The sequence below is a fragment of the Tachysurus vachellii genome, chromosome 8 (genome assembly GCF_030014155.1).
Source record: "Tachysurus vachellii isolate PV-2020 chromosome 8, HZAU_Pvac_v1, whole genome shotgun sequence".
NCBI lineage: Eukaryota > Metazoa > Chordata > Actinopteri > Siluriformes > Bagridae > Tachysurus > Tachysurus vachellii.
Genome location: NC_083467.1, coordinates 8409087 through 8430958, shown reverse-complemented (window position 1 = coordinate 8430958; position 21872 = coordinate 8409087). Strand labels below are relative to the sequence as shown.

At 38.6% G+C, this 21872-nt stretch overlaps 1 protein-coding gene across 1 annotated transcript in view; it reads left to right on the top strand.

Moving 5' to 3' along the window:
* plcl1 (phospholipase C like 1) overlaps nt 1-21048 on the top strand; it is a 59398-nt gene extending 38350 nt beyond the window's left edge. The window contains exons 2-8 of the mRNA XM_060876070.1: nt 5689-6312; nt 7530-9224; nt 13499-13861; nt 14795-14998; nt 17331-17406; nt 18047-18156; nt 18347-21048. Of these exons, the coding sequence (XP_060732053.1) occupies nt 5689-6312; nt 7530-9224; nt 13499-13861; nt 14795-14998; nt 17331-17406; nt 18047-18156; nt 18347-18514 (3240 nt within the window). The 3' untranslated portion in view covers nt 18515-21048. The remainder of the gene's footprint in view (nt 1-5688; nt 6313-7529; nt 9225-13498; nt 13862-14794; nt 14999-17330; nt 17407-18046; nt 18157-18346) is intronic.
* Nucleotides 21049-21872: the final 824 nt, after the last annotated feature.

Genomic DNA, 21872 nt, shown 5'->3' with positions numbered 1-21872 from the left:
GCTTGTGTAAAAAGAAAAGGAAATTGGGAGAACCTCAGATCTTTCAAAACTTTAGTTAATGAATTTTTAATGCCTTACATTGAGGGTATCATAACTGCTGTTATTTACTGCATTGCATAACATTAAAACATTATTACCTCACACATTATTAAACTTTAAAACACTGTATAGTTGAATTGTGCATCAGCCTGCACAGATATTCTAGCTGTAACATGCATGAAAGGTTTATATAATGTGCTTTTTTTGTATACGTTATTGTTTCAATAGTAACTGCTTATTCACGTGAACCTTTATGGTGGTCACTCCGCATAATCAAAGACAAATATAAACAGATTTTTAAAAGCGGTCAGTGTCAGCGGTCAGAGTATTTTGTTAAGTTTCCCTGCATGAGAAAGTCTTCAGTACAGAGCAGTTTATGCATTTTGGTTTCTTGGTAACGTGACAAAATGCCTTACTAACTTCAAGAGTGAGAAAAAAGGAGATGCTTGTATGAGAATGACTGGTTTTCATTCAGCAGGATTAACTTGAAAATTGCTTTGTTGTTCTGCTTTTTTGTTTTGTTTTTGCACATGATTTGAGCCTGTTGTTACTTTCTAACAGCATCATATGATACTTTTACTCAGTCTCTCCACTTTAGGGATCTCCTTTCTCTTTTTATATATATTTTTGTGATAGATTTTTTTGTGAGAATGAGACTATATTTAACCCCAATTTATCTCCCAGCACCAAACACTGTGCAGGTAACTTGTTTAACCTTTTAGTTTTTCTGTTGTTTTTTTTCAGCTTGTTAACAGGAACAGACTTTTCACATATACATACACTTATCACATTTATTACATAAGTATTCAATAATAACAATGCAAGTTAACACATATGCTGCCATCTTGACTAATTCTTTGACTAATCTGAATAATCAGTTCTGATTTTACTTGTATAGATGATCATTATGGATTTGGTTCATATTGTTTACTGTGGGATAATTTTGATGGAGAACATATCAGTGCCAATGAAAGCCAATTGAACATAAAGCAGCAAATGACAAACATTTTAAAGCTTTCAGCAGAGATCCACTGCTTATTCCTTTAAAAGTAGCCACTGATGCTTAGCTTGGTCTGTTTAAAAAGATGCTGAGAGGAAGAACAAAAAGAGATGCAAAAAGATGCTGAGAGGAAGAACTGATCTGAAACCAGCAGAGAAATCCTGATTTCAGGCAGCATTGTTCCACTGCCCTCAACCCTCTCATAGTGTGTAAGGACAAAAGAAGCCCTGTCTTACTTTCTCATCTGTCTTGAAGACTAGGCACCCATGTAATCTCTAGAAGCCTGACAGGACTTTTTTAGAAAGTAAATAATGCTTGGAAATCAACTGTTGGAATCAGGATTTGGTAAGCAGTTGGAGGGAGCAGCACATCAGAGTTCTCTCTTTCCTTAGTGAGGACTTCTTGAAAGAGGGCACAGTATTGTGGGCGATTGTTTTCTGAGTGGAAGCTCTATGTAGGCTGGTGAAAGCTCTGTAGCTTATGTAGGATGCATTCAGGGCTGTGAAAAGAGGAGCCCTGATTATGGAAATGGGCAGCAATTAGTGCTGCATGTTCACTTGTGTGAGGCCATTATAAAACATGTCAGCTGTAAGGAATCTTATTTTACCCTAATGTGAAACATCACCCTAGTGTGTTTTTAGAGACTTTTTTTGTCAAAAGAGGTCTTTTCCATCTTTTTTGCAGCTTCATGATGTCAAGGCCTTAAATTTACCACTATGTCTCACAGCTAGTTTAAAAGAATGGCCTTTAAGCCCTGATAATTCTTAGAACTACTACTTCATTATAAATCAATTTAAGTGTAGGAAAAAAATGCTAAAAGCTCCATTGTTGATTTTTCAAATTGGTTCCAAGTAACTGAAGAACCATGTTATTTGATTAGTGCTGCCATGTTCTGCAGTATAGTGTTTTCAGTGTATGCTAGCAGCCAGTTTAATCAGTTCACATTCCTGATTTGAACTGTTTATAATACTTTTGTACACTTGGGTGGTCTGGTGACAAGCACTATTCACCTAACTTCTTAAACTCCATATCTTTGCAGTAGGAGAAAGTAATTGCTTATCTTGTTCTGCCCTGTATGATTAACAAGTGTCAAGTAAACTAAACTCCTTACTTCATTTTTGGCCCACGTGTTTGTGACTGAAAGGTGTAAGTGCGTTTATTTTTAGGGACTTCAATCTTACTTGGACTTGCATAAAGTTTGAACAATCCATCCATCTCAGCAGTTATTATTTTTGTTAGTACTTGCTGCCAATATTGGCTTTGTACCAATTTTCATACAGTATATAAACAAATTAATATCATAACTGAAAGAGACTTAATCTAAGATAAAGCAATTACTGACGATGAATGAATGAACATGTTAAATGTACTGGACCCAATGCACTTCTATGTTAATCAACATGGTCATTCTTTGTCCTGCAAGATTCATATTAGACATGATAAAAATTGCTAATTTCTGACATTCCAGAGGGATCCAAGTCAGAAAGCACACTTTTATTTGACATATCCAGCAGTCTATTAAGAAACAGCCTTAGGATATCAACGCTAGGTCTCATTTCCTTATATCCATCTCATTTGTATTTAGTCACACAGTTGAATTGTTGAACACCTGAACATATTATAGGCTAATCCAAGTTCACTGCCAGCATAGAATTACTGTTACTCCATGTGACTTGGATTAGCTGTGGGATTGCCATGCTGTGGGTTGTGCTAATTACAGAGGTCAGTCATTCAAGCTGCATTGGAAAACTAGATTACATGCACCATAAAGTGATAGAATGAGTAGAAATATGTTGGTTCTGGGTGGGTTTTTGGTTACTGGAATAATGTGTTAGCTAGAAGATTGAAAAATCAATAGCCATCATAGGTCAATTGATGTCCATAGAGGGGGATGTATTTAGTCACACAAATGCACACAAAAAGAATTCTTTGATCAATAGAAGTCATGGATTATTGTCTCAACAGCATTGTTCCTAGAATGGTGAATGAGTTGTTTGAACATGGAATAATCCAGACTTAATTGCATTATTTTGTTACTATTCTGTTTCCAATTGCTCAGCCAGCCTCTGTTTCATCTTTCTCTGATCTTTGCTTACTCACAAATTTCTACTGAGGACAGTTCTCTCTCAATAGTTTCCCATGACCTTTCATGACAATTGATTTATAGTTTATCTTATTAATGTGCCAAGAATAGCCATAAACTGTCTCCACCATGTGCGTTTTCTGTCTATACTGTTCTGCCATGATACAGACTGCATTTGTCTGTTTTCAGAAGCAAAGGGATGGGAAGCCAATGTGAACTAGCCTAGTCTTAGGGTATAGATGATAATCCTGAACATTCCTAAAGATATGGGTCCAAGCAGTTGTTTAAAAAAAAAAAAAATTAAAGGTGGTTTCCCACAGCTAGAGACCAGGAGGATTAACTTGAAAATTGCTTTGTTGTTCTGCTTTTTTGCACATGATTTGAGCCTGTTGTTACTTTCTAACAGCATCATATGATACTTTTACTCAGTCTCTCCACTTTAGGGATCTCCTTTCTCTTTTTATATATATTTTTGTGATATATTTTTTGAGACTATATTTAACCCCAATTCATCTCCCAGCACCAACCACTGTGCAGGTAACTTGTTTAACCTTTTAGTTTTTCTGTTGCAATAATTTATAGAACCATTTTACTCTACATTTTATACAATTTTATGACAAACAAACAAACAAACAAACAAACAAATAAATAAATAAATAAGCTGCTTCTTTTAGCTTACTTTCATCCCACCATTCACACCATTTTCAATACATAACCTATTAGCCACTTCCTCACCACTTATAGCTTTTAGTTTTCACACAGTGCTTAGTGCTGAGGTTAAAGAGATTAATAAAAGAAAAATAAAAAATAAAATGTTTAATAAAAATGAAAGAAAATGAAGCAAGCATAGGGAGATTTAGTTTCTTGTGTATGTGCCCTTATAAACCAGCATAACAGATTAACAGATTTGCTAAAGACATCTGGATTTAATTTTTTTTTTTTTTTAGAATATTTGAATCAGTGTTTGTTGCAGGGAAGCAGGGACCTGCAGACCTGTGCTCATCTCATGTCCTTGGTATTGAGATCCAACAATTTATGTATGTATTTTCTACCTTGCTGACTTCTTTCTTTTAGCTGTTTGGTCTAAGAATCCCTGATCTGAGATGTTCTGCAGCAGAGTCCTGATCCAGATCAACAGGCAGGTTTCAGACTGAGACAGTTGTCAGTCTGAGGAGCTACAGTTTTCTCTCCAAAGTCTGCTGTCTTGTTAATTTTGACCTAGAAGGCTTTATTATTTTGAAAAGTTTCTCCTGTCTGCTGAAGGGTAACTTCTGGAAGGACAGTTGTGTTTGGTTAATTGGATTACTGATCAGGCAAAAGCTATGGCTACCACCACTTTTTCAACTCTGAATTTTACACAGAACAGGAGAGCTGGCATATCTATAATAAAACATACAAATTGATGATATTGTACTCTTGATATTGTGATATTGTAATTGTTATATTGTTTAATTGTCTAATTTTTATTTTCTCATTTTGTATAGTTATTGAGTTTATGATTTGAAAATTAATGTCTACTTTTTAGTCTACTTTGCACATTCAAACGAATAACATGTAACAGTCATGCTAACAGACTTTCACAATTAAGCAAAGTGCATATACTAGCATTGCAGCAAAAGAGGATAAAACAGAGCGGACACAGAGGTTTTCTGTAACCCCAATCACGCTGATATTGCTGCACACTTCTGTGCCTTTCATCAGTGTAAGACCACACAACAGCTTCAGGAGGTAGAACAAAGAATGGGTCAGTAACGTATATGAGCTTATGAAAGGGAAAATAGAGCACATTTTTCATAGAGGTATTAAAGCAGCATAACTCACAGGACTAGAAAGAGATTTGAGGTTTGCTGGAGGATTATTACAAGACAAACCAATACACAGTCCAAAATGAAGGTTGAAGGAGGACAGTGGTCAACACACAGCAAGCTTGATTGGGAGAAAGCAGTTAAAAAAAGAGGCAAGAGTCAAAACACAGGAAAGCAATTCACTACTGTATGTACAAGCCTCAGAAAAGGTGCAGTTGGCTAGACATAACAATGAATGTTTTAGTTCGCTTTATACACTGTTCATGCAGAAGTGTAAGTAGTTCAGCACTCAGGGGTGGGGGACCTATCCTGGGCTGATGTGACAAGTAGCTTGATTGATTTCCAGACTATTCTTCAAAGCAAACATTTAAGTCAGCCGTTTTTGCTTCCAATTACAGCGTATAGGTGGAAACTTTAAATGTTCCTATTTGTGATTTCTAATCATTATGTCTATAGTTTTAGCTATTTGATGTAAAATTATTCTTTTGACATGTATTGTTGTATTGTGTTGGAATGGAGTAGAATGTGGTATAATAGTATGTGTTATATAACATTACATACATTATACAATATATCTATATCTATCTATCTATATATAATGTTAAATTAGCATCTAAAATCAGTTACATTTTCAGCCAAGTACTTTTAAAACTCTTGATACAGTACACTGTCTTTCAATGTCCTTCGGTACCTTTATCTCTGTTTAAGACTTAAGACTCCAGAATCATAACTGAACCTGACTCACGCTCTCTTCCCTGTAGGACCCTTCAGTCACCAAAGTTGGCGGTGGGCGCAAGAAAACAGTTTCCTTCAGCAGCATGCCATCAGAGAAGAAAGTGAGCAGTGCAGCTGATTGTTTGGCCTTTATGCAGGGTGGCTGTGAGCTAAAAAAAGTACGGCCCAACATGCGTATTTATTGCCGTTTCTTCACCTTGGACCCTGAACAAGCCTGCCTGCGTTGGGAGCCTTCAAAAAAGGATGCGGACCGTGCTCGACTGGACATTTCCTCTATCCGAGAGGTCCGCACAGGTAAAAGCACTGAAACCTTTCTTCATAATGGCCCATCAGATCACTTGGCCGAAGAAGCTGCCTTTTCCATCATTCATGGAGATGATTATCAGTCCCTGGACCTGGTGGCATTGTCGCCTGATGTAGCAAACATCTGGGTGACTGGCTTACGGTATTTGGTGTCTCACCCTGGAGCCTTGTCTGGTGGAAGTGGAGGAGATGGAGGAGTAGGAGAGAGAAGCGTGGGAAGCAAGTTGAGGAGGGATTGGCTGGCAGCAGAGTTTGCCCTGGGAGATGAGGATGGGCATGGAATTGTGTCAGAGGACATAGCTGTGGCCACCATCTGCAAATTATGCCCTGGAATTAAGGAAGCAAAGGTGAGACAGTGTAAAATCGACTGCAAAATAATTATCAAATGGGCACAAATCTTACTTTTAATTAAATTTCTGTTTGATAAACTTCTAAATTTGAATAGTTTTTTCACAATTTGAACACATTCTAAAGCTTATTTTTGTAAAATGTGAACGTGTTATTACTGTCTAAAGCACCAAAATGGAAAACCAGCCAATTGTTTTGTTAGAGATAGACCTTGAGTCTCTATCTGAATGATTGTATAGATGCAGCTATTGCTGTTACTATACTAGCAGTTCCTATTTTGATCCTTTTTTAAAGGCCTAGTACTCTATGTAGAACCTTCAATGGTCTACCCAGAGTATCATACAGGAGTACCCATAAGGGTGTTTTTAATGAGTTCACTCATTAAATAACAGAATTCGATTTTGGGGTTAAAAGCGTAAAAGCATCAGGGGACTTCATAGTGTTAAACAAAACAAATTACAAAGTTGCAGATGACAGAAACAGTAGTAAAGCCCCTGTCTCTGCATCACTGCTCAGACTGGCTGCTGTGCTTCACAGTGACTTGGGGAGTGGAATTTAACAGCTGCACAGACACACATGTTTGTATGTGTGTGTGTGTATGTGTGTGGAGGGGAAGTTTGCTGACAGCTGAGGACAGAAGGAGGACAGAAAAGAGCAACAGAACCATGCCTCTAAGTCTCTGTGACAGCGGGTGTGAGGCATCTGCTTCATGTGGCAACAGAAAAGACAAATAAAGGCACTAAAGGGCAAACAGACAGGGCAGAGAAGTGTAGAATCTGTGCTTCTGCCTGTGATTAGCAACCCTCATTACTGTGCTGTAATCTTCTATATGCTTGATCGTGTCAAATGTTTGTGGAAATCTGCCATTACTGTTTGGCGCAGGATTTGATAAACAGTTACAATAAGACACAGATGGTTAGAGACAGATAATTTAGAGATATTCCACATTTCTAAGCATCAAGTTCAGCATTCAGAATCTTTGACAGTTTAGAGGAGCTTTAGAGGAGGACACTTTTGAAAATCTTCTTAAAAGAAAGCCCTAGTTTGTACCTCCTATGATGTTTTTTTAAACTAAATACCAGCTCTCACTATTGTTTAATGTTTTGTGATATTTTTATTGAATAGGGTTTCCAAATGTATTTATAACATATATTGTAGTCTATTGAACTGTATCTATAACTATAAGTCTCCCCTATCTACACTCTCTATGCTTTAGGTACGTTTGCGCTTTAAGGAGATCCAACGTAGCAAAGAGAAGCTGACATCTCATGTGACACTTGAAGAATTTCAGGAGGCTTACTGTGAGCTGTGTACCCGGCCTGATGTTTACTTCCTTTTAGTGCAGCTATCAAAAGACCAGGAGTGCCTAGATGTACAGGACCTACGTCTTTTCTTGGAGACGGAGCAGGGGCTGCCATTGGCCACCACTGAAGGCTGCCTAGAGCTCCTGCGGCGCTTTGAACCCTCTGCAGTGTGCCGTGAGAAAGGTCTCCTGGGCCTAGATGGCTTTACCCACTATCTTCAGTCAAATGAGTGCCAGGTGTTTGACCCTGAGCACCAGTATGTGTGTCATGACATGACCCTGCCCTTGTGCCACTATTATATCAGTACATCCTACCGCTCCTATCTGCTAGATGATCAAGTTCATGGTAAGGCCGATCTGTTAGGGCTGACACGAGCGCTACGATCTGGGTGTCGATGTTTGGAGCTTGGGGTAACTGATGGACCTGCTGGGGAACCGCTTTTGGGTGTTGATCATGAGTCAGACACCAAGCACCATCATCATCACCACCACCACCACCATCATCACCACAGCCTAGTTACACTGCTCAGTGCTCTGGAATTAATTAACAAATATGCCTTTCTCAACTCTCAGTACCCATTGCTACTATACTTGTGTCAGCGATGTTCCCCCAGCCAGCAGCACACGCTAGCACTGCACCTAAAGAAGGTATTTGGAGCAAAACTGTACAGGCCAGAATGCTTGCCCATTACTCCCGGGGGACGGACTTCCACACTACCCTCTCCTGAGCAGCTAAAGGGAAGGGTGCTGCTGGTAGGCAAAAAACTGCCTCCAGAAGAGGAGGGCTCTGAGGGAGAAGTATCTGAAGAGGATGAGGAGATTGGTGGTGGAGGTCCACTGGCTGGTCGTCGGATGACCATTCCTGGGGAAGAGGACCTAGGGGTTGTTCTGGTGGTTCCACCTCCGCCTCAGCCAAGGCGACTTCGATTGCGGCGAGAGCTTTCTGATCTGATTGCAGTGGCTCGCACTGGTAGCTGTAACTTCTATACTCACCGTCCTAATACTCAGCAGTCTCAACAAACCTCTCCTCCATCCACTCCCTCTACACCCAGCACCCCAGGTTTCCCAGACTCCTCTTATTGGACCCTCTGCTCTTTAGGAGAGGGTGAAGCAGGCCGGCTGGCAAGTGAGAGCCCAGAGGAACTGGTGAGCTTCACTAAGCGCTGTCTTACTCGAGTTCGGCCAAGCTCAGTCCGGTTGGACTCCAGCAACCCCAACCCACAAGGCTACTGGAAAGGAGGTGTGCAGCTGGTGGCACTCAACCAGCAGACACCAGGTGCCATGCTGGATCTAAGCCGAGGTCGCTTTGCCCAGAATGGAAGCTGTGGATATGTGCTAAAGCCAGCTGTCATGAGAGATGAGGTCTCCTACTTCAGTGCACAGTCACAGGGCTGTGTGCCTGGTGTACCACCACAGACACTCAGGGTGAAAGTTATCAGTGCTCACAATCTGCCCAAACCACAGGGTTCTGGGGCCAAGGGTGAAGTCATTGACCCCTATGTGGTGCTAGAACTGCACGGTGTACCAGCAGACTGTGCTGAGCAGAGAACTCGCACCGCAGCCCAGAACCAGGATAACCCACTGTTTGATGAGACCTTTGAGTTTCAGGTAAGAGAGAGTTTGATTCTGCTGACTTGCACAGTATCAGTAATATTTTCCACAAGACATATTTAAAGACCAGCCTGACAAGATGGAATTAACAGTCTAGCTTTTTTTAAATGCCAATTGGGATTAAGAATCAGACAAGGCTTGTAATTACTGGAGAACAAAACACAGCAGGGAAGAATTATATCATAACTGGTTCATTTCCATATTTATTGATACAGTTGTTATAAAAAAAAGTTAATTGCTTGACTTTTGTAAGAGCTTTACGTTCAAAGTAGGAGTTGATCTCTGAAATATGGCTTTAAAACATTTATGTGAGTATGCATTTTGGAACATGTTTTTGGCAGAATTTATTCTAAAGTGAAGCAACAAATATATACAGCAGGGCTATTAAGTATCACGCATTGAGAGTGACAGTTATGCAATTTGGTCTTTTCTCCCACCACACATTGTATTTCTTACGCAGAAAAACTTTTTGACTATTTATCATATATTTAATATGCCGCAGCGCCCAAAACGTATCTGTCCGCACCGCTGTCGCTATGGAACCGGGCAGGAATCAAGTGCATCTCCCCTTGAGTTCTTAGTCGAGCCTGACACTTATCAGCCAATCAAAAAAAGAGGCTACACAATAGCCAATCAGAAAATAGAGGGGGTATTTTCGATGGTCGGTTTGAACAAAACCTCAACACGAAACAGCCTGTCTCTGGACGGGACATTGTCCTCAATCATGACACACGGTGTACGTGGGGGGTTGGAAATGTCACTCTTGCCTGTCTTCAAATGAACTGAATCATGTTATAAACAAACAAAAACTCACTTCCAGCTACACTTATTTTATTAAAACTCCTCCCTGTTTGTAATTGCATGCATATTAATTGTAATCTTGTAGTTCGCCAAGCTGTTTTGTGCCATAACTCAGCAGCACTGTGCCATATTTGCAATCTGTAAATTTGATTTCAGTGTTTACTATCTCTACTATCTCTATGCTGGACTTCTCAGTAATATGACTTTCAGCATCACTGGAAATTGGTAAAAGAGAAAAGAGGCTCTTGCTAATAGTGAATCTTCACAATTATCTGTAATGTTTAAGATTGCTGAAAGTTTTCTCTTTATATAAACCAATGTAACAGGGATAAAAGAGTCCTCCATGACTTCTGTGTAGCACACATCCACTTCTCATAAGGATAACAAAACGGCCTGACAAATTAACACTAGGATCACAAAGTACAGCACAAATATTTCAATATAAACATATTAAATGTTTCAGTATTTTTCCTTTAACTGACATATTATAAAATACACACTGTTCCACATTACCTAACCACCCAAATGTGACAATCCTTGATTTTAAAAAAAGTGCTACTATAGCATATTACTGAGGTAATATTAAATTGAAATGTGACAGTAACAGAAATATTATTGCTTAGCCTGGACTTTGGATAAACAGTTCACGAAGGCCTGAGTGAATACCACAGTGTGGCAGAACGCCACTGCAAATTTGAGGTCTGAATCAAAACAAACTCTATGTGAAGCTCTAAACTAGAAGCCACATCTCCATGGAGAAAATGGCAGGAGTCATTTGTTCTTGTGCCCTGTATGCGATAATTATTTCAAATTGATAAGATTATGGACTTCACTTTAAATGATTGTTATGGAGACATATAGAATGGCCACAAGTACAGGCTGTCTATAATAAAAAATGCTATAACCTGTTTAGTCTAATTAGGTGGTTGATGGTTGAAAGGAACAACTTTGCTTGTAGTGCCATAGTTTACATTTTAAATTTTTTGTTTCCTTTTAGTTCAAACTTGTCTCCAGTAATATGGAAAACAATTAAGTTCATATGAATGTGTGCACAGGCAGAATCCCATTATGCAATAGGAACAAAAAAGGCCTTGATTCATGCATGTTTTAGAAGTTATAGTCTTACAACATGCAGATTAGTAAAAGTGACATATAATTTGTACAGTATATATGCTATGCATGCTAAAGTTTCCATATATGAGTCCCCACATTAAGAAACCATGTGCTTTTGCAAAATGTGCATTTGCTACATATTTCTTATTTTGCTTATATTATTTACTTACACAGAAACGCAAGCTAGGGTAATTGCCTGGAAAGTCCAAACACAGAACTAGACAACAGGCTTGGATGTAACATGAATTGTCGCTAACATCTGATAAAATTTCACTAAGATACAGCGGGATATGAGCAGAACAACTAATCAAATCTGAACAAGAGTCAAAATGCAGTTTGGATTTAATCACTTGGCAGGAACATAAAACACGACATGAAAAAAAGTGCTTGGCAGGGAGTTCCTGACATGTTTACAGTAGGTATGATTGTGTTTCTCTCTCAGAATGGTGGCAATTAGCACATTGTAGTAATCTAGTACTCTAGCATTCTAGTAATCATATGAAAATGACATGAAATGATTCAAAGATTTCACTGAAGTTTTTGACAAATTACACAATCTTTTTTTGTGATATTCCAAATATGCCATGCTATGCCAAGCTATAATGAGGTCAACAAAGTTTATAATGTACCAGTAATTGAGGTGAATGCATAGTTGCAAATGGATAGAGCAGCTCTTGTAGATCTGCAATTTTGAAAGCAGCAGCTAATGCTACCGCTAAAAATACAATCTCGGATCACAGTCAGCCTAATTACAGCCTAATAATTAAGGAATGCAGATAAGGTCGGCAAGTTTCTCCTTAACCACTTAACAAGGCTGTTTTGCCTGTGAATGCTCAAAAGTTTGAGGAAACTCATCGTAATTAAGAGTCAATCTGACCCACACTTATCTTTAGAACATTTCACTGAGGATTAAATGAATCTCATTGCAGCTACATTCTTTCAGTGACTGTTGCTTCCCAATTTTTATGAAGAGATCTGCTCTACACACACACACAAATAATTCACAAACTAAGTGTGATATGGTCGATGACTCTTGCTTCATCACTTTGCTTTTTTTAAACACATTCATCACAAAAAGCAACTTATCCTTAATGGTACCCATCTCTCTGCATTTGTGTCTCTGTACACTTATATTATTTAACTGTGATCACTGTAATTTAATATAGACATTGTTTTTTATTGACTGGTATGTAACATTATAAATATTAACTGTGATAGTCCTATATTGAATCTAGTAAGGTACACTAGGTTGACGTGACTAAGGGTCAGTTTTATTTTGATTCAAATACATTTTTATGCATTTTAAGGGATATTCTGTGTTTTAGAAGTAAGTAAGGTTATTATGTAGAATATGGAATAATTTTTTGTTTATCTAAAATAAAAAGAACAATTAAAAGAAGTTTGCATGTACTACAGGGGTTTTCTCTGGGTACTCCGGTTTCCTTCCCCAGTCTAAACACATGAATTACAGGCTGACTGGCATCTTTAAATTGTACATACAGTGTAAATACATGCGTGAGTGTGTGTGATTGTGTTCTGTGATGGGTTTGCACGATGTCCAGGGGCCCCCCACCTTGTGTTCTGAGTCCCCTGGGATAGAGGCCAGGCTTTCTATGACCCTGTGTAGAAAAAAGGGTACAGAAAATAGATGGCTATATTTGTGATATTTGTAACTAGTGTAATATTATCCATTATGCAGCCATACATTTTTCTTGTCTACGATCTGTTTGCTTAGTATATATTGCTGTTTTCTTTTCATTTCTTTCTTTCTTTCTTTCTTTCTTTCTTTCTTTCTTTCTTTCTTTCTTTCTTTCTTTCTTTCAAAAATTGTGTTTCGCTGACTTACTGTGTGTATACCTATGGGCTGTTGATCTAAAGAATTTTATCTTTGTTCTGTGCTTTCCTGCTTTTAGAGAATTTTAGAGAACATGTGCAAACACATACAAGCCTGACTTACTCACCTCTGTGTGTGTGAATGTATGCTGTGTCACGCACACTTTCTGTGTCCAAATACCACGATTGATTTAAAGGTTTAATGAGAAAAGTAAATGAACAGGGTTGACAACATATTGAGATTGTTAATAAATTATGAGTAATGGTGCAATGTCGTTTGGTATTGATATACATTATTGGAAGAACGGCTCAAATTGATGTAATCAAAATGTATGTAAATTTTGTTTTTGGATAAAAATCTAGTTTAAAATCAGCACATGTGTAGTACATGTATGATATGGTGCTTAGTATTTGGATTAATCCAAACAATATTTGCACATATGTTAGTGTGCTTACAATTCACTGTAGTTTTAAATTAGGCTTAAAAATGCTAAATATTTTAATGTGCAGAGTTTTTTTCATAGGTGAACATGCCAGAACTGGCACTGCTCCGGTTTGTTGTTCTGGATGATGACTACATTGGTGATGATTTTATTGGGCAATACACTATTGCATTCGAATGCCTACAGCCTGGCTACCGAAATGTGCCACTGCTTGGCCTGGCTGGAGAGCCTTTACCCCACGCCAGCCTGTTTGTTCACGTGGCTATCACAAATCGCCGTGGTGGAGGCAAGGCTCAAAGACGTGGCCTATCTGTAAAGCGAGGAGGGCGTCGAGGAAGGGAGTATGTCACCCTCAGAAACACAGCCATTAAAGTTTTAGATGACACCTTTCGCTCTGCTGGCACTCCACTCAAAGAGGCCACTGACCTGCGGGAGAACTCACTTGTAAGTGCGACTGGTAGATTCATGTAACTCTGATTGACAAATTTTTACAGAAAATCTATTGAAAGATCAGTGCTAATTGTTTCTGTTGTGCACCACTCTACATATATTACTCTGTAGCAATATAATATGGAAAAAAATATTTGAAGCACAGAAAAAGTAAGTGGAAAATGGTATATTTTGATTTAGTAAATTAAACATAACTGTGTATTCTAAACAAATGGGAAGCAAGAATCAAGACGTTACCAGCTGTACTGTATATTTACTGTATGTATCCCTGCCATCAAATTTGTCCTGTGTTTATATTTAATTATCAGCTCTAAACATGTCTCATGCTATAGGGTCTATTAAAATACATGTAGGTCGGTACACATTCACTGTCTATTCATTCATATTCCAGAGAGGGCTTGCCTTCCTGTCTCACTAATTTGATGCATGTGTGAGGTAATTTGTGGAATTAGATGTTACCTGCCTATATGAGAGAGCAGGAGGGTAGGATTATTCCAGATGTTTCAATACCTAAACACACACACACACACCCCTACCCACACACAACCCCCTCCAGACAGACATGCACACACACACACACACACACACACACACACACACACACACACACACACACACACACACACACATACACTGACACACCTACCCCACACACCCCTCCAGACTGACATGCACACACATACATGCATACACAGGCACACCTACACACACACACATATTCGTACACAGGCACACACACACACACACACCCCATCCCCCGCCCCCAGGAAAGTGTCACAACAATGTGTATATGGAACGATAACTAAACAATAAGCAATTTGAAAGTATGGAAGTGGTGATTTATTGTCCATCTTTGTTTTTTTGCATTCGGGTCTTTTTATGTGTATTTATTCATATCAACAATGAGTTATTTCTCCTTTTCTGTAGAGTGCTACAGTGGCATTTAAGGAGCAATGTGGGCTCCCCCCAGTGTCCACGCTGAAGCAGTGCATGCAGAGTCTGGCCACAAGGCTGCAGGGCCCTGATGCTTCCCCAGGAGCCAGCCTGATCCTGAAAGATGGTTATCCCTGCCTGGAGCCACTCACAAACCTGAATGACACCACACGCAAGCTGCTTAATGCTTATGACACGGTGAATAACTCACGTGCTCAATCATTTACAGAGAAAAACATATCCTTAAAGGACTCTAAAGCAGACAGAAGGTTTATGCCTGCCTTTATTGATTACGTTGAAGCTGTTTCCTAAGATACGAATGCAGCAATTTTAAGGAGAAACAGATCTTCGAAACTAGAGCTTCTCTTTAGCCTGACCCATGTCAAGAGAGAATACACACAAGCAGTGTCACTATCTGTATCTGCACCTGTATCTGTTCAGCACACCAAATATTCAAGTATTCATTTCTGTGTCTGTACTGTATACAGATTTTTCCCAATACCACTCAAGCAGTTATTATTTTTGTTTGTAACTGCCCCAGGACAAACTACTATATACCACTATGGCCCTGTTACTAAGGCAGTTATAAAGGACTAACGAATAAATGCTGTAAATGCATCGATCATGTTAATATTAATGAATGTGGGATTTTTTTTTCCCTTTGATATTTATGTCTGGCTGATGTATCCCACAGGATCTTGCTACACACTTCTAATCACAAACAGATGCCCTATGAACCTTTCTGGCAAGCCTTCTAAAAAGACATGTGCTTCCTGTTAGTGTCTGTTTATTTGTGTTTAGATCACGTTATCTGTCCATTCTAAATAATGTATTCATATTCAGTTACATCCATAATCTACAATATATACACAAAGATGCCTTCAGACAGATACTGCTTGTGGACAAAAGGAAGCTAATTTTTTCAAGCTGTGACTGAAGTTATATTTACATAAACACCCAGGGGAAATATTTAGGGCTTCCTGAGGAATAAATATTGGTCAGCTGTGTGAGGCTTGATTAAATACACTTCGGCCTTATTTACTCAGATACTTGTTTAACCCTGAATTACCTGTTATTTAAATTTAGATACTATATTGTAAATGGGAGATATTATAACTCAACAAAATATCAGTACTAAGGTATAATAAATGACAAAGAAATTCATAGTGGACTTAACTTTAGTCATTAATCAGATAAATCCTGGTCAATGCAGGTGCTGATTTTTTAAATCATATATATATATATCATGGGTGTTTCCTGTTATTGAACTGATGAGGACGGCCTTCTATTTCCCCTTCAAACCTCACAGTACTGACAGTGAGATATTTAGGGTAATGTTCATGCCTGGCTCCACATGGGCAACCACCTGAAGTTATCTGGCTGATGAGCCCAATGCTTTATTTCTCTCTATTAATAGCTCTGTGTGTAGGCAGGTTCAGGCACAGCAGAACAGCATAACACTACAATGCATATAAAGAGTCTACACACCACTGTTAAAATTGCAGGTTTAGGTGATGGTAAAAAAAAAAAGTCATGTCAGAACTTTTTTCACACTCAAAACAACATATAAAAATTAAGTGAAAGAATCATCTTTAGGGAAAAAGGAAAAAATAAAAAACAGTAACCAATTGCATAAGTGTGAACATCCCTAAACTAATATTTAGTTGAAGCACCTTTTGATTTGATTACACCACTCAGTGTTTTTGGGTAGGAGTCTGTCATCGTTGCACAGTTTGATTTATCTTGACAGTATTTCCCTCTATTTCTATGTGCAAACACATTCTAGAGCAGATTGCAAGGGCATTTCCTGTGCATAATCTGCTTCAGGTAACCCCACACATTTTTAGGCTCTAGGTGGTTCATATAAAAACACAGATGCCCAGACGCCTGAAGGTTTTGCACTAAAATCGATTGGTATTTGTAGCTATTCATGATTCCCTCTATCTTTATGAAAGCCCCACTTTTGGCTGAGGAAAAGCAGTCCTAAAGCATGATGCTAACACCACCATGCTATACTGTGGGAATGTCAGATGAAACAGCTGAGCTTTATTTGGGCTTAAACAGAATAATTTAATTAAGAACAGCAGTATGATAATTAGCTTTGAACATGTAACTGAACATGATTGGCTCATTTCCAACATAGCCACACCCACAATAAAGGGTATACACCCTTATGCAACCAGGTTGTTGTTATTTGTAACAACATTCGCTGAATCATTCACTCTGGAGCAATCTGATTAGGATCCCATTGGGGTGTGATTACCTCAGGCACAGAGGTGGTCATTTGTGCTCCTAGCATTTGTGCATCCATCTTTTGTTCTCTTCCAATGGGACTGTTGACTCAGGTTCATGTGGTGCATCTGAAACAGGCAGGAGTTTGGCCTGGCTGTCTGGCCAGGCTGCATGTTATAAATATCTACACTGTGGGAGAGGGCAGACAGGGTCTCTGCTTAGTCTGAGACAAGTCTACAATCTGTGTCAGTGAGTATGTGTCCTCTGTAAAACTCATGTTGCCTGTGTGTCCTTACAGATGATCTCAGCTAACAAACAGCTAATAGAGAATGCGGATGCTGTGCAGGAGAGGATCGCTCAGGTGCAAAAGGAAGGTGAGTTTGATGAAGAAGAGGACATCTGCTCTGTTGATCTGAGTTATATCAGACTGTTTTTGATGAAGATACAGCACCAGAATGAATATTTAATAGATATTGCATTAGAATTATTATTTAAGTGAAACAGAGTATAAACCAAAGTCTGTTTCATTGTTCTGTGTCATCTATCATGGGAAAGTCATATCCTGGACAGATATGGATATATATTGGGACATCATAAATCTCATTCTCCTCAACTTCTGTTCTCTCAACACATGACATGTCTCATTAATCTAGGTTTAAGTTTTTTTTATTTTTGTTTGCAAATAAATAGAAAAAGCTGCCAACTAGAGGGAGGTGCACTGCTGGTGCTTTTGTCCTTATGAGGATGAAACACTGTAATGGAACATGATGAGTTCCACATTGCTGGACTGGTATAGGAGATAAAGAGAGAGAGTTGAAAGTGGGCAGCTTAGAGAAGAGACAAAAACAAGAGGGAATTTTATCAATAGTAATATTGTGCTTTACTAGCAGAAACAGATGCAGGCCACTATTGGTCAACTAGGTTCTGGCACCAAACATTAAATGATGTCTTTCTGCTCACATATGATCATTAAATGCATGCATTACAGTTTATACTGTAATACTCCTCTCCAAGGCATGGTGTTTCATGAGGATCTAGCCAAGCTGGGGGAGAAGGAGAACCTGAAGGAGCGAAAGCTGAGCAAAGCTGTGGAGAGCTTCACTTGGAACATCACTGTACTAAAGGTTCCTGCTCGTACATTCACTCATTCTCCTAATCTTCTAAGAGTGCCAAAATGCCACTGGGGCTTTAAGCCCTGTGCTGTACTTATGTCTTTGTTCTTTTTGCATCGGTTGAATGATGAAATCTTTCAGTATTCTGTACTCTGTTTCTATCACTCATATATCACATGGTACCTTTACCTCTCGTTCCCAGGGTCAGTGTGACCTGCTGCGCAGCGCCAAAATGGATGCCCTGGATGCTCTGCGGCAGCTGGTGTTGGCCTGTGAAGCCTCCGGTTTGACCTTGAACTCTGATCTCCAGTACACACCACACAACCTAACCTCCAGAAGGGGCAGCAGCCATGGAAATGGTCGCATCTGAGCTCTCTCAAATGAGCTGAGCATGAGTTGTTGAACCTGCATTAAATGTGGATAGATAAATGGTGCAATAATTAAGAGACGAGAGCCTTTTTTATGGGACGAGAGCCTCTCATGAAGTATATAGCCAGGTCATGTGATTCAGACAGTAGCCACGTGAATATATAAGTAATGTGCGATAGGTCCAAGGGACAATAAAAGGAAATGCCTAAAAACTAGCGAGGATGGGTTCTTGTTTGTGATGATCAGAAATGCTTCTGAGAACAAAAACTGTGTAGCATACTTACAATAGAATTGAGTTTAGAGATAAATTGGTTAGTTTTTTGTTTTTGGGCAAGTCTTTGTTAAGAGAATCCAGTAGTGAAGAAAAACCTTTTTAAAGCTCCTAAGTTTGCAAGGAACATTGACCTGTTTAAAGGTAAAGATTAGCATAGATTCATCCGGCATACATACAGTAGGAGATAATCTCCTTTACATCCAATATTCATACTCCCATTGATATATCAAACGTTATGTAATATATATTAAATCAACTTTAAGAGAAGGTATTTTCTCCTGTTTCTCATTACATTTAGAGTAAACGCAAATTGCAATGCTGCTCACTTGCATTAATTGAGCTCTCTGATCAAACCCATACATTTAAAAAGTGAACAATGGCACGCACATCATTATATATATCGTCACCCTTGCCAAAGTCCACAATACCAATGGTCCCTGGTCTTGGAGAAAGAAGAAAAATCACTTCCTTTCATAGTGAATGTTGGAAACTAGGTTACCTAGTTAAACGTTAACAGTAAGCATAGTCTAACCAGTTAAACCTGAAATGGTGGATGAACACTGGAGCATTAACTGATCTCCTGGCTAATATTATGGCTTACATTGTTAACACTTATTAACAGTCTTCTGATACAGAGAAGAGAAGAGAGAAGAAGCTTTTGAAAGTATTTTCTCAACTGCTTGAAAAGCAGCACTGAAAGCGGACTGTGTTTTCATGTTTCAACAGACTTTAACATAGTAATATAGAAATGCCAATACTGTATGTGACTTTTGACAGTGTAAAGATATTTTTCTTTTTTGTATTGTTGACAAATAGATAATGTGTGTGAGTACTGTAATCAGTATTTGTGTGAACACACCAATATCTGTAGCTAGGTACTTAAATCTGTGTTTGTGTTGATTGTTAGGAAAAGCATTGTTAGTTATGAAGAACTTTGCTGAAGGATTGTTACATTCAAAAGGATTAAGAATGGCTAAAAATATTCATTTCTTATTTCGTATTTTTTTGAATGAGAAGAACCACATTGGATTTATCTTCTAGAGTACTAACAGGCACATGTAATATTTTCTTATCATGAATGTGTGTGTGTTTCTAATCATTCCATCCTGTACTGATCTTTCTTCTTTTACCTCTTCTACTTAACTTTCAAAAGCAGCACACATTATGAATGAGTCTCATTTTCTCTGTCCTCTTCCCCCTCATTCTCTCTGCCGGTGTACTGGTGATGAATGTCCACAGGTAAACTTGGGTGTCCCTGCTTATGTTTACACATACTGTATGTGCATCATGTTCAGCAGATGTACTCTGCGCTTCTTAATTAACAGTTCGTTTGTGTTGGTGCAACTGACACCAAACACAACTCAAACTGACACATTATTTATCCTCTATAGCAAACCGCTGAGGCATTCTTTAATGACCTGTACGCATGATCCGCTAACGGACTAGAAAACCCTCTCCTTCACCGGATCTGCTTACTTCTTGCTGGGCTCATGGCTGAATAATGAATGCCAGTATTACCTTTCGTTTTTTTTTTGTTTTTTTTTTTAATGGTTGGCGCTACGCACAGTCTAGGGTCACAGTAGTTTAATTCCGCAGAGCAATGTTCATGTCTATGAGATTAGAGAAGTATGACATGTTATGGGAATGAATGCCCAAGTAAACAAATACAATATATTAAAAACAGATATCTAGCATTGCTTTGTGGAATAAACCACTACCTCCAGAAATACATGTATGCAGTACATTGTCAACAGATGGTATCAGTGTACCTATAGGTTTTTTATCTCTAGCTTGTTCTCTAGTTTGTGGTCTGTTTCATTGTAGATGTAAATGTATCGTATCAGTCTGGACTAGCCAGATAAGCCCTGCGGTATTAAGTAGCCTGAAGGTGAACACTTCAGTTGGTGCTTTGGTATTGCATTGTTTATTTACCTGGACGACCTCTGTGAACCCTCAACAGTAGTCTGGTTTGTCTGTAAAAGCTTTTACGTGTGACTGCTGTCCTCTGCACTCAGCGTGCTTCTGTTGTGTCTGCCTTCTCTGTGACCTTTCAAACAAAACTGCTCTTTTGGTCTGAGTTCTGACTCTAGTTGTTGTACAAACAAAGAGTATTTATTAAAGGTGATAAGTGTGTTTTAAAGACGATTAACTTTGAAGCGACTTTGCTTTTATTTTGAAAAGCCATTTTGTATTCTTAAAGATTAACATTATGATAATATAATACAGATATGGCAAAGACTAAATAAATCTTTTACTGATTATCTCTGTCTACGTTGTACTATGTTGTACCTTTTCTTTTACTGTTAGTCTGACTTCTTGTCTTAATTCAATACACTTTTATTTTTGTAATTTTGGGAATTATTGAGCTCCCGTTTTAAACACTAGGTGGCAATGTTTAGCAGATAAATATTCGATTGGGACAGCAAGTATGAAAACACTGTAATTTAACTCTCTGTCCTAAAGGCTAAAGAATTAATGTTTTTTGTCAAGTCACACTCCACATTGATGGTTAATGTCTCATATGGCATTAGGATTTCTGTTTTTACCTAGCCTATTATGGCATAATTTTAATTTTGTTGTTTAAGAAAAACTGCAAAACAAATTAAACGGTGATATCAAATTCATTTCTGCTTTGAGACACCTCAAGTGCTTATTAATAAGCATCTAATATTTTAAGGTGTTATTTTCAACCACTAAGATTCAATGTAAGGTTATCCAAACAGAGCTAACAACATCTCACACTGAAAGTCAACATGTTCTGAATAAAATTTTTTCTTGCACTTATAAAATAATAAATTTGTTTATACTGATTGAAAAAGGCTTTTAAGACAATGGAACCCCAGGTTTCCTCCGGGTACTCCGGTTTTCTCCCAGCCGGTTCAAGACAAGCATGGTAGGTTGATTGGCATCTCTGGAAAAATTGTCCGTAGTGTGTGATTGTGAGTGAATGAGAGTGTGTGTGTGCCCTGCGATGGGTTGGCACTCCATCCAGGGTGTATCCTGCCTTGATGCCCGATGACGCCTGAGATAGGCACAGGCTCCCCGTGACCCGAGGTAGTTCGGATAAGCGGTAGAAAATGAATGA